Source organism: Caloenas nicobarica, chromosome 4, assembly GCF_036013445.1.
Source record: "Caloenas nicobarica isolate bCalNic1 chromosome 4, bCalNic1.hap1, whole genome shotgun sequence".
Taxonomy (NCBI): domain Eukaryota; kingdom Metazoa; phylum Chordata; class Aves; order Columbiformes; family Columbidae; genus Caloenas; species Caloenas nicobarica.
In genome coordinates, this window is record NC_088248.1 from 25,734,188 (window position 1) to 25,746,515 (window position 12,328).

At 51.0% G+C, this 12,328-nt stretch overlaps 1 protein-coding gene across 5 annotated transcripts in view; it reads left to right on the plus strand.

The window, feature by feature from the left end:
• The window catches only part of TMEM150C (transmembrane protein 150C), a 25,130-nt gene continuing 12,802 nt past the window's right edge, over positions 1-12,328 (plus strand). For 3 of the 5 annotated variants that reach the window (XM_065633128.1, XM_065633131.1, XM_065633132.1), the window contains exons 1-2: positions 2,703-2,788; positions 7,836-7,977. In XM_065633128.1, the coding sequence (XP_065489200.1) occupies positions 7,971-7,977 (7 nt within the window). In that variant the 5' untranslated portion in view covers positions 2,703-2,788; positions 7,836-7,970. Of the gene's footprint in view, positions 21-2,702; positions 2,789-3,004; positions 3,177-7,835; positions 7,978-12,328 lie in introns of those variants that run through there. The other 2 variants (XM_065633130.1, XM_065633129.1) reach the window with 2 other exon arrangements.

A 12,328-nucleotide genomic window follows, 5' to 3' on the forward strand; every position in this document is an offset into this window, starting at 1 on the left:
GATGCTTTCCGCAGGTCAAGGTAAGCTTGCAGCGGGTTTTGGGATGCGTGTTGTTACTGAGAGGGAGATGAGTGATACATTCTTGTGAGATGCAGTTCACAAGCAGCGTGCCCACATGTCCCACCTCCCTCCCTTTGCCCCCACATGCCCCTTGATGGGGGACGCTGCTGGATGAGGTTCACAGGAGAAGGGCTGCTCCCCGTGTGGGGCTGTCAGCCCGTGAAGAAGCAATTGTAGGAAATACCCCTCTGGGCCCACAGAAACCCACTCCTGGACTGTGGGTGCCTCCCTGCACCTCCATCGCATCCCTCATTAGCTGGGCTCCAGCACACACTTACTGTCCCCAGTCTGTGCCCTTTTTTTTAAGCTGTGGGTTTTAACTTATGCAAGGTCTTGGTCTTTGGTGGGCGTGTCAGCATTGTGTATTTTCCAGCACTTGAAGGGATGCCATCTGCTCAAAAAAGAGCTCCTGTGAACAAAATGTTTCAGATGCTCAGAGTTTACCAGAAATTAAAACGCTTTAAAATCCCATATGCTGCATTGTTTTCCTTCCAGCTTTGGCTGACGGCAGAGGTGAAGCGACTAAGGCGCTTTCTGATTAGTCGCTGGGTTTTCCTTTTCGGCCAAATCACTGAGGCTGAGCTCCGTCACTTCTCGCCTGTTTCACTGGAGGTTTTCTTCAGCCTTGGCTGCTGAAAGCCAGAGGTTACTGAACTCCCCTTTGTTACCTTTACTCTGGTACTTTTAAAGTGAGTTTGCTTGACTTTTGCTATCACAGGAAGCCTGGCAGTCAAGGATGTGCCTAATGCTGACACTTCAAGCATATTTTTTTCCAGGCATGTTATTTTGGGGACTGTCTCGGTAACGTGGGGACAATAGCACTTCCTTGTCTAAGAAAGCTGTGCCCAGCAGTCACTTGTTGTGACTTGCAGCTCTGTTGGGTGGCAGTGCCATGGGGCAGGGGCATGCAGAGGGAAAACCTGGCCGAGATCTCTGGATTTCGTGGGGTTGCTTTTTAATGCTGCAAGGAGCCATTTATTAGTCCAGAATAACACAAGATTTGAAATACCAGAGCAGGGAGAACATTATTTCACCTCTAAGAATAGCTCCCTCAGCCTTTAAAACACCTAGGAGCACATGCAGCAGTCGCCTTTCTCCAAGAGCAGCTGTCTTCTCCCTTAGCAATGCCACCACCACTGAGACGTGGCCACTTTGGTAAGGGCTCAGCAGACCTGCTGGTGGCAAGCTTGCTGTGAGGACCTGTGCTTTGAGGGGTTTGTAATCCCCAGGGATCAAAGACCCAAAATCTCTCCAAAGTGTGCCATGAGGGTCAAAGCTGCAGGGAGAAGGAGTGCTGCTTGGCTGCTAGAAAGACAGCATATAAGATACCGATAAACTGCTGATGTGAATGTGTAACTCAGCTCTCTTCTGGGGGCTGGTGTGGATTTAGGCAGGTTGCTCTCTTGTGTTGGTTTGTAAGTGATAGCATCATGGCACAACTTTGACTGGGTCCCTCCTTATTTGGGTTTTAGGGGAAGAAACAGTCAACAAATAACATCAGTCATGCTGCATCCTGGCAGGGAGAGTGGGGAGGGACACGAGATGAGACAAAAGTGGCAGCATTCACGTTGACTTGATCCTATCCTGCAATTGACAGACAGTGAAGAGATCCTTCCACCCCAGGATGTGTTCCCAAATGGTTATTGCCGAGCTGTTCTGCTGGGAATGTTTTCTCTTGAACTTCCAACCACAGAAATGCTTTATGGAAACTGCAACACTCATCATGCAGTAGGAAAGAGGGTGGAAGAGGACAGCTTGTCCTAGGCCATTCCTGGGGTTTCTTGCTGTTGGTTAGCTGCTTCTTTCAGCTCTTCCAAAATATTCAGCGAGTGGGTGCCACTTCCCAGGAAGACTGCAAAGATGTTGCTGCAGGTTTGGGGCAGTGAGCCCTCCTCAGTGTCTCTGGGGGCTTCGGAGTAGAAGGCAGAACCACATGCCAAGTAGGTGCTGCTGGGACTGGGGGGAGAGGGCGGGGAAGGGGACAGAGAAGGAACCGATTTACAGCCAATTGACAGCCCATCTCATGGCTGTGCCAGGGACAGGGTGCAGCCCGAGGGCCCCATGGATGGGGCTGAGGCTGAGCACAGAATGCATCAGAGAATCACAGAGTGCTTGGGATTGGAAGGGACCTCTGGAGATCATCTAGTCCACCCTCCCTGCTAAAGCAGGGTCACCAGAGTGGATCATGCACAAATGCGTTCAGGCTGGTTTTGAATGTCTCCAGAGAAGGAGACTCCACAACCTCTCTGGGCAGCCTGTTCCAGGGCTCTGGCACCCTCAAAGGAAAGAACTTTCTCCTCATGTTTAGATGGAACCTCCGATGCTTCAGTCTGTGCCCGCTGCCCCTCATCCTGTTGTTGGGCGCCACTGGAAGGAGTCTGGTCCATCCTCTTGACACCCACCCGTGAGATATTTATCAACATAAAGGGCTCGGTTTGGGCAGAGATCGGGCCGCCGAGGACCAGCCGTGCTGAAGGGCTGCTCTGAGCACCCCGCAGAGGCTGCGTTCGCTCCCCACCACCCCGGAACCAGCGGTCCTGGCACGGCGGGTTCTACCGCCGCCCGGCTCCGCGGAGCCCCGGGGCCGCTCACAGCCGCTCCGAGCCACCGTGGCTGCGGCTGCAATCCCCGCCCGTCCGGGGCGGGGCGGGGGCGACGCCGTGCCGCCTCCCCGGCCCCGGCCCAGCCCGATCGCCGCCGCCGGAGCCGCTGCCGGAGCCGCCCGCAGGTAACAGCCGCCCCGCCGCGGCCGGAACGGCCGTTGGGAGCGCGAGACCCTCCCCCCCCACGCGGCGACCGTTGGGAGCGCGAGACCCCCCGCAGCCTCCCCCGCCGCCGTCAGTCGCGCTGTCGCCGCCCTGTCGCAACACCCCCTCCGCGCTTTGTCACTCCCCCTTGCCCTGTCGCAGCCCTCCCCCGGTCCTTGGGGCGGTCGGGCAGCCCCGCGGGAGAGCGATCTCCGCCGCGGGGTGCCGGGGGGCTGCGCTGCCCTCCGCGGCGACCGGCAGCGGGCACTGGCCCGGCGGGGCACCGCAGGTGCTGCAGTGCTCGGGGGGAGCTGAAATCCCGGTGCCGTCCGTCCCGGAGCTGGCTGATTGACGGCAGGTTGACCCAAGGTAGATAAGACAACTAGAGCCGCTTGACTCAGGGCCTGAAGGACCTAGCTATGGGAGAGGTCTAGATCATGATTTCGGAGTCCTTCTTGCCTGTGAGCCCCTCTGTGGCATCCTTTCAGGGGTGAGGGATGTGATGATGGTAATGATGATAGAGCTCAGCAGGACCATCTCCCAGCTTGCTGCCAGCCCTCTTTGCACAGGGAGCTGTGGAGAAGCTCACCTGGGTTGAGGCTGTGGAGTGGGACAGGTCCTGTCTTCCCCAGATCCTGTCGAGATCCCTGACACATGGGCTGTGTCCCCATAAAGTCCCAGGAGGGGAAGAGATTTTGAGGAATGCCATTCAGCCTGCTGTGGTCCCTCAGGGAAGGAAGGGCAAGATCCGGCATCTGACAGACACAAGCCTGTGCTGGGTGCCACTGTCCCAGGGTGATGATGGGGTCACTTGGGATCTGTCTTAGTTTTTTCTTACAGCAGCGTGCTTGTGACAGACCTTTGATTCAGAGTCCTCGGACTATAAAAGCTTGGAGAAATTCTGAGCCAACCTTCCCTTCTGTTGTGGTGTTTTGTTATTTTTTGTTTAAACAAAGCATCTCAGGAAAGTGACCTTAAGGATTGTCTGGCCAACATTCACACAGTCCTGATGCCATAGCGACGTATACATGTGTGGTTAATGATGAATAGCAGCTCAATATGGAGGAGGGAATTGTTTGAAAGGTATATCCCAACAGATTGACTGCCTGTTGTGTCTTGCTCAAGTGGATACAACTGCCTGAAAGAAGGGGACTTGATGACTTTCTGCCTTTGGGCAACAGGGTAAAGAATGGGGACTCATATTTGCTTGACAAACATCTGGCTCCTGTTTTCACTGTTGTACTGTTAAAAGTTCAATTATTTTCTTGTGCTGTTCTTGGTGCTCAGCTGTCAGCATTTTCTGAGCCTGGTTTGTGGAAGTCAGTGCTGTTGTTTCATTTCCCCTTTTAAGATTCTTTGTGCTGCGGTGTTTGCTTTTTGGATGCAGAGCAGGGATGTGCGCTTGTATGAACAGCAATGTGTTCAATTGTTTTTTTCTTGGAAGAAATAGTATGTCCCCAGTTTCCTCTCCTCCCCCAGCCATTTCCAGGAAGCCTGAGATTGATTGCGGTTTGGCCCAACAAAAGGCACTTTAAGGTCCCAATCTTGCGGTCCAAGCTGAAATGAGCCCTGATTGCAGGATAAGTGGGAGCAAAGCAGCAGAGAAAGGTCTGTGGGAAACGAGAGAGATGATCCTAAGCAATATATTGGGAGAAATAAACAGGGAGGGGGGATGGCTGGCAAGTGAGGAAGCTGGTGCTGTGGGCTTGGCTCCTTTGTGCCACCGATTTCCCCTGTGGCCTCTGGGCAAGCAACTCACTAGCCCCATTGTCTAAAATGGGAATAATGATTTTTTTGCTGCCTCAGGGAGACTTGCAAAGGCCTCCAGTTGCCTAGCTTCTCTTGTCTTGGGTCCCCGCACGTTGCAGATGTGGTCACCTGAGGTGCAGGGGTGATGGTGGGTTGAGGGGGGTAAAAGGGAATCACACTGGGAACGGGTGGGAGAGAAGGGTGGAGTGAATGGGAGGAGGGAGGAGAGGAAAAGCAGACTGATGAAGCCTCAAAAGCCATTAAAGGAATTGTAAAAACAGCTATAGATTACCTTGCATGGGGTTTAATGCACATTTTTGATGCTGCAGTTGCTGCTGGATGGTCATGCCTGCAAGGGAGAGGTGCCTGCTGGAGCAGCAGGTTCTCTGCAAGAGTGCTGTTTGCTCAGTCGAGAGGTATTTGCTTTTGGCAGGCATACAGACCTGGCTCCCTTGGGGAGGGCTGGCCCCATGTGCAGGACAGCAGATAAGCCGGCTCTCCACCCTGCCCGCCACACAGGAAAGCAGAGGCCTCCTCCTCCTTAGCACTAAGGAGCTGCTGGGCTGTGCTCCCCCATGGAACAGGCGGCATGGTTGCCTCAGGACCACTGTTGGGCAAGGGCCATGGGAGGGGAGAGCAAGGGGCTCCCTGGTGCCACGAGGAGAGGTCCAGGCAAGCCTGGGGGACTTGGGCCAGCCTGCTGCAATGGTGGCTGGAGTGCCAGTGACCTCCTCTGGATTTCGTGAGCTGGGGCAGATCTAGGTAGTTGGGGAAGGAACTTCTGATGTCCCTTTCTTCTTTCCTGTTCCCCATGAGGAAGCCCTGGGATTAGCAGTGATGGCACGGTCATCCCGTTTTCTCCAGCCTGAGCCAGAAGAGCCATGGCCCATCGGGTTTGGCACTACAGGAGTGGACTTTACCTGGCCAAGCCCCTGGAGATCGCAACAGCTTTGCCAGGGAGAGCCTCCATGAGGTGGTCTTAGCCCAGCTGAATACTCTTAGAAGTCTCCTGCACTACAGGAAAGTCTGTCTCTGAAAATATTTCAAAAGACAGCAAAAGTTTTAAGCCCTCTGGACATGATGGAGAGGCTGGTCACAGCAGACTTGGCCCCTGTTTAACAGGTGGAGGCTGTTCCCTGGTCCACTCTGTGTGTTGTGTTTGCAACAGGTTTGCATGAAGTGAGACATGTGTGGCACCTTCCTCCTGTAGCTCACCTGAGTACCCTGCAAACAGCAAGTTGTGGTTGTAGCAGTCCGGGAGACTGGTAAATAAACATAACTAGTTCCTACAAATAAGGAATGCTGGTGAGGCAGTGATGAACACCACAGAAACACCTTTGTATGATTGCTTACCATATGTTTGTCTCAGGGCACATGATCTCCACAGGTCTAAATGGAGCCAAAAGACTGATGTGGTAGTTTGTACCCTTGACAACCTCTATGCCAGAGTAATGACAAGAGCCAAGCCATGGGTTCTGCACATCCATTCCTTGTAGGTGATACTGTGACCCATCATCTTGCTGCAGCTTTTCTGGTGCTTTGCTTGTTAGTACAAGGGGACAAGGATCTCTGCCTCGTGAGTAGCAGAGGAGGCACAGTCTGAGGCTGAAGAGGTTGGTGAGGGTAAACAGTGCTGAGCAGGCTCACTGTGCTATGTCACACTCCCTAAAATGTCAAAGGCCTTGGGTGTTTTCCCCATGGCTGACAAGTGCTTGGTATTTACGCTTCTGCTAGTGGTGCCCGCTGGTGTAACTGAAGGAAATGCTGCTCTGGGGACAGTGCACATTTCTTCAGAAGTGTGGAGCTGCAAAATGCAGTGAAGAAAGGAGCTCATGCTTCCAAACAGTGGGTAAAAGAGGGGTGGAAGGGCCAAGAGAGGTGAAAGACAAGGTGAACAGGTGGGAAAAGCCTTGCTTACACTGCACGGGAAGCTCTGCGGCTTGAATTTATGTTTTGTGTTTGTGTGGGAAAAAAGCAGTGGCAGGGTAACAAAGGGAGGGAAACCTGGCACTGCTCTGGCCTGCCAGGGCATGCACTATCTAATCCATAAAATACAGGAGAAGGTGACAATATAACCAGGAATAACTGCTCTGCAAAGTCTGCTCTGCAAGTGCCAGGCTTAGTCTGTCTTTCCTTACCTTCAAAGCTGCCTGTTAAGTCCACACAGCATATGTCTTTTTCTTTGCCAGGCTTCACCTCCCTGTTGCATGTTCTTTGCCCCTCCCAATACTTACGTTGTTTTCCCAATAATGAGACAATCCTTTCCAGCAGGCTTCCTGCCCCCTTCTGTCATAAAGTGTGTCTTGCCTTTGCTTGCTCCTGCACATTGGAAGTGCTTGAAGGCATTCATGTTTCTGGAACTGAGGAGCCAACAAAACACCTCTGCAGACCTCTATCAATCTGTTAATACACCGTTGAGATCACTGTACCCTGTGGGAGAAGAAACACTTGTTCTGTTCATTGCTGGTTCAGGCAGTGGTCACTAGGTTGGGGTGGTTAAGGTGGAGGATGGTTACTGGACAGCCTGTCTGCGTGATGCCTCAGGCTTTCTGGGCTTTGCCACAACATCAGCCAGCATTTGTGTATTGTTGGCAGACCAAAGAGATGGTTTCAGAGGCTCTTTCCTCACAGCATAGCTGAAGCAGGGAGAGCTTTGCTGTCTTTTCTTTTATAAGGAGGTAAATAGCCCTCCTCATTTTTTAGCAGCTCTCCACTTTGGGGTTTCGCTGGGACTGGCTCGTGCAGCTCCTGAGGTTGTAGGGAGCCAAAGGGGCTGGATCTTGCAGTGGGAGCTCCCAAGCAGAATGGAGTCCTAGAACTGTAGAGTCATTTTAGTTGGAAGAGACCCTCAAGATCATCAAGTCCGACCGTTAACCTAACACTGTCACTAAACTATGTCCCTAAGAACCTCATGTCCCTAAGAACGTAAGAACCCTCCTTGAAAGTCCTTGGGGCAAAGAAACACATCGTGCCTACAAAACACAGTGCTCCTAAGCTTACTGTGGGTCTCACTGTAAGCCCTGGCAGCTCCCAGCTTGCTGACCCAGCTCTTTTGGAGCCGAATGCTTACCTTCAGCCTTACTTAGCTCCTCCCTCTGTCTCCTTTGCATGTTGGAGGCTGAGGGCTATGATTGCCCCAGCCCTGCTCCTGGTACAAGTGGGACATTGGGAAGGTCAGTGCGGGATGATGTGGGTATGTGGGAGCACAGTGCTGTCCAAGCCTGCAGAACACCCCTTTAGTCCTAAGGTGGCCGACTGTATTTCTTTTATCTTTTATAGCATCCAGGAGCCTGGTCTTGAAGCAGAGCACGCCTGGTTTGTACAACGCCAAATGCCAGAAAGGCAGACTCAGTGCAGAAGCTTTTACAGGCGACGTCTCTGGCTGTAACACAGCAGCTCGGCACTGCTTCCTAAATGGCCTGTAAGTACTTACGTGCGATTGAGGGCGAAGGTTGTGCAGCAGCAGGAAGCAGTGTTCCAAGGGCAGTTAAGCACAGCAGGGTGCAGAGCGGTGACGCTGGCCTTGGGACCCAGCAGGGCTGCAGGAGTGTCTCTGGGTTTGACATACTGTCAGTCACATAGTCTTCTTACCGAGGCACTCAAGAAAAGCATAATGTTTGTATTTACAGAATTGATAATGAATTAATTTTACACAACCACAGGAGACAGCTCCCCGGAAAATCTTGGAGAGGTCTAAGAGTGACAGTATGGACAAGCAGATGCCAATACAGCCTTTTTCTGCCCCCGTTTTTTTGTTGACTAGAAGGTTTCATTCCTTTGGTGCACTTTTCCCATCTCTGTTAGGTTTGTGTTGGCCAGAGTGTTTCATTAGCACGCTGAATGCATTTATAGTTCATGAAATCAGACAAGAAATATGAACGGATGTTTCCCTGGGTGAAAGCATTGCCTCTCAACATCATTGCAGGATTACTGAAGCATCTCCTGCTTCCACCACGCACAACCCAGAGATGTCTTTTTTACCTTTTCTCATTCCTCTCTTATATAAATAAATGAAAATGGCACTTGGGCACTGCACATCCTTGAGATAGTAGATGGGTACCTGGAGCAACCAGAGTGTCATACCGTGCTGATGGAGGGGATGGCTGCTTTTCCTGTTACCTGCTATTTAGTTATGTACTTCCAAGTCTCTGGCGTGCTTTCTCTCTTTCATTGTGCACTCAAGCTTGGAACCTTAAAATAAACCTGAAAACACTCTGCTTTGTTATGTTCACATCTATGGCTTGTAGGTGGCAGGTTTTGTAATGTGCTGATTTGTATCCATTCAGTTCCAGTGATTAGGTATCAAGTGACTGTGGTTATTTTTGCTTTTAAAAGCAACAGAGAGCTATAGCAGGCTCCCCCAAAAGACAAATTGTGTTTGTTCCCCTTTGTTGCTGACTGGCAGCAATTCTTTATGACTTGTTGAATGATTTGAACAACTTTCTCCTTTTCCCAGTGCTTCTGGCTCTGTACCTGTTCTCTGAAAAGACTCGATGGCCCAGCGCTGTGAAATGCAGGAGCATTGCTCTGGCTTATTATGCAGCTTCTATACGGGCTCTTGCAATGCATTTGCATGCTCTAGTCTTAAAAATAAAGATATACGACTGTGTTAATGTAGTAATTTTGTCCTTCCTTACATTTGGGTCCTCTGGCCAAAGCAACTTCAGGAAGAGCCTGTAACTTCGCTTTGCAGATGAAATTAAGATACTTACATTAAATAAACCTTGTGCAAGCAGCAGTATATGTTTGGTGAGCTGCCTGCGGTAATTGAAGTGCGTACATTAGAGGAATAGGAGCTTAATTGGTTGAGGGGGTGTAGTGGGGCAATGGTAATAAAAACAGAGCAAACAGCTGATTGTCTGAGCAGATTTAGACATATAAATGGGAATGGAGGCAATGGAGAAAGCCTGCATTGAGATGAATTCTCAAGACACACCCTCTGGCAGTGCTAATGCGAAACGCTTTGCAGTTCTGCACCTGAACCCATGAGAGCTGGCAGCAGGAGTGTTCCTCACTGGGGTTTTTGCAATGCTGGTGTGAGACCAGGAGCCAAGAGGGACTGGAAAACCAGGGAATATGCTTTTGGGAAGGCAGGCTGCAGTCAGCTACTCATTTGTATTAGCCTTGTGAATCCATTGCACCATGAGGGCTTTTTGACACCGGACGCCTTCCCATGCAAGCCTTAAAACTGAAGATGAATGGATGTTTGCCATTATCAACTGCCTCCTGGACGTGGTACGTTTATTTGAGAAAACACAGGCCGGTGCTGATGGCTGTTGTCACTGTCTGGAGTTGGCTGCTCAGAGTAGGCATTATTGGTCACAGCAACAATGCAGAACAGAGCTGTGGAGGGGAAGGTTGGCTTTGTGTCATCCCTGTGGAGCTATTAACTGTCAGAGAAATTGTTTCTACATTTCCCATGGAGAATTTAGGCTATTTTTCCTGTCTCTCTTGGCATTTTATTTTGGCTCAACAGCCATGGTGCTGCAGGGGAGGCTGTCGGTTGGGTTCCTCAGTCTCTTGTTCCTGGCTGCTGGTGAAGGTGCTGGTCATTGCATGCGCGAGGGTCTCCCAGCTTGAAAACACAAACATTGGGGCCATGCGTGAAAGGGACAGGTTAACCCAGAGGTAACTGCTGAGAATGATATCTGCTGAACACCAGTGCAAAGCTAGGTAGGCTTGGCACATGCTGGGGTTTCTCCTTTGGAAGGGAGGTTACGTGTAATTTTGTTCCTGGTACCTGAATAACACAGCAGAGAGTAAATGAGAAATGCTCAGAAGCTGAATCCTGGTTTTAAACCATCCTCTGCCCCCATAGGGCTCTCTGAACATCTTCAAGCATTTGTAGGATGTACCAATGGACAGCATTAAAGGATGTTGCCATTTGGGGACCTGGAGGAAAGGGACCCTTCTTTCCTGCTTTGGTATTTCATCAGTGAGATGCAGGTGGCGCACTCCTCCTGCGTGGGCTGGCAGGGGCCAGCAATGCCACTGGTCCAGCCATTTCCCCTCTGCCCTCCTGAGGATGTGCCAGATGCCACTTGCTCATGCTGTCCCACACCCATGCCTTGGCACGGAGCCCATCAGAGCAGGGCGCTTAGCGGCAGCATCCTTTCCCAGTCGGTTCTTGGTGCCTTGTGTAAGAGGCAGGCTTGCACAGGGCTCGGCACCCTGCGAGGCTGGCTGGCCTGATGCAGGGTGCTTATTTTTGAAAAGGTCCAGTCCTGGCTGCGCTGAGCTCTGGTGGAGACCTGGCCCCATGCAAGTGGTTGTTATGCCCCCTGGGGGTGCTGCCCTTCCTTGGCTGTGATGAGAGGCATGTTGGGGTGATGGTCTCTGGGTGTTTGTTTTTAACCAGCTGAAATGGAACAGTTCAGTGTTTCTCTGAACAGCGGACCTGGCTTCCCACTGGGACTCTGCGCTCTGCGCTTGTCACTCATTTAATATACAGTGATTTCAGATGTCATTTTCTGTTAGTGGTCAGTAGAAGGGGGCTCTGCATGGCACACTGAATATGAAACACAGGGCTGTTTTCCAAGAGAGCGAATCCAAAGCCGTGTTGCACTGACTTTGGTGAGGCTGAGCACCGGTCCTGCCCTCGCTCCATTGCAGAGCTCTGCACAGAGTAATGGTTATTTGGACAGCATTTTCCTATTTCCCCATCAAGTTCCTATCCCAGTGCTCTCTGCCTGGGGAAAAGCCCCGTGCCACCTCCCTCTCTGCACGACAGTGCTGAAATAGCTTACACAGGCTGTGGTTTCATAGCTGGGAGGCACGCTGGAAAGCAGAGGAGCTGTGGCAACCTGTTAATGAAGACAAGTGTTATTGCTAGTATTTGCTTTTATTGCATAAATGAATCCTTTTTACTTTTCTGAAGTGGAAGGGTAAGCAATAAGATGTGCCATCCTGTGACCTGAAAGAATTGTGTTACCATGGCTTAGACCATCCACCACTGTGGGGAAGAGTTGAGTGCTGCATGAGCAGCAATTACCTTGCAGAGGAAACACGGGCTGAGGGTGTTGGTCTCCTTTCCTAAGTAACAAGCGATAGGATGAGAGGAAATGGCCTCAAGTTGCGCCAGGGTAGTTTCAGATTGAGTATTAGGAAAAAGTTTATTCATGAAAGGGTTGTCAGGCATTGGAACAGGCTGCCCACGGAAGTGGTTGACTCACCATCCCTGGAGGGGTTTAAAAGACATGTAGATGAGGTTCTTAGGGGTATGGTCTAGTGTCAGAGTTAGGTTAATGGTTGGACTCAGTGATCTTGAGGGTCTCTTCCAACCCAAATGATTCTATGATTGTATTCTTTGATTACCTGGCTGCTCCCTTTCAACCAAAATGGGAGCAGGAAACTGCGGGAACAGAGCTGTGAAACCCTTTGTGTCTCCTGTGCAGGAGGAGAGGGACAGAGATAAGGTGGGTGGAGAAATCTAGACTGCTCTCATTGAGAATTTCTTCTGATCCTTTACACCATCCTAAAGATCTGTATATATACTGGAGCTGGCTGCTTGTTAAATTGGCATATTTAATACTTGCATCATTTTATGCTCCATGTCTGCAATTCCCTCTCTTCCCAGGCCAGGTAAGAGACGTTATATGATTGCGTTTCTGTCTTTTAAGGTTTGTGAACCAGCCTCAATCAAGACTAACCATAGAGACAGCACCAGATCATGGTCTTGTGGTTTTGTGCAAGTGTGGTGTGGCTCAGGGTACTGCAGGGATGTTGTTTTGTACTTCTGACAGGCGATGGGCAGGGAAGATGGGACAGCTGAC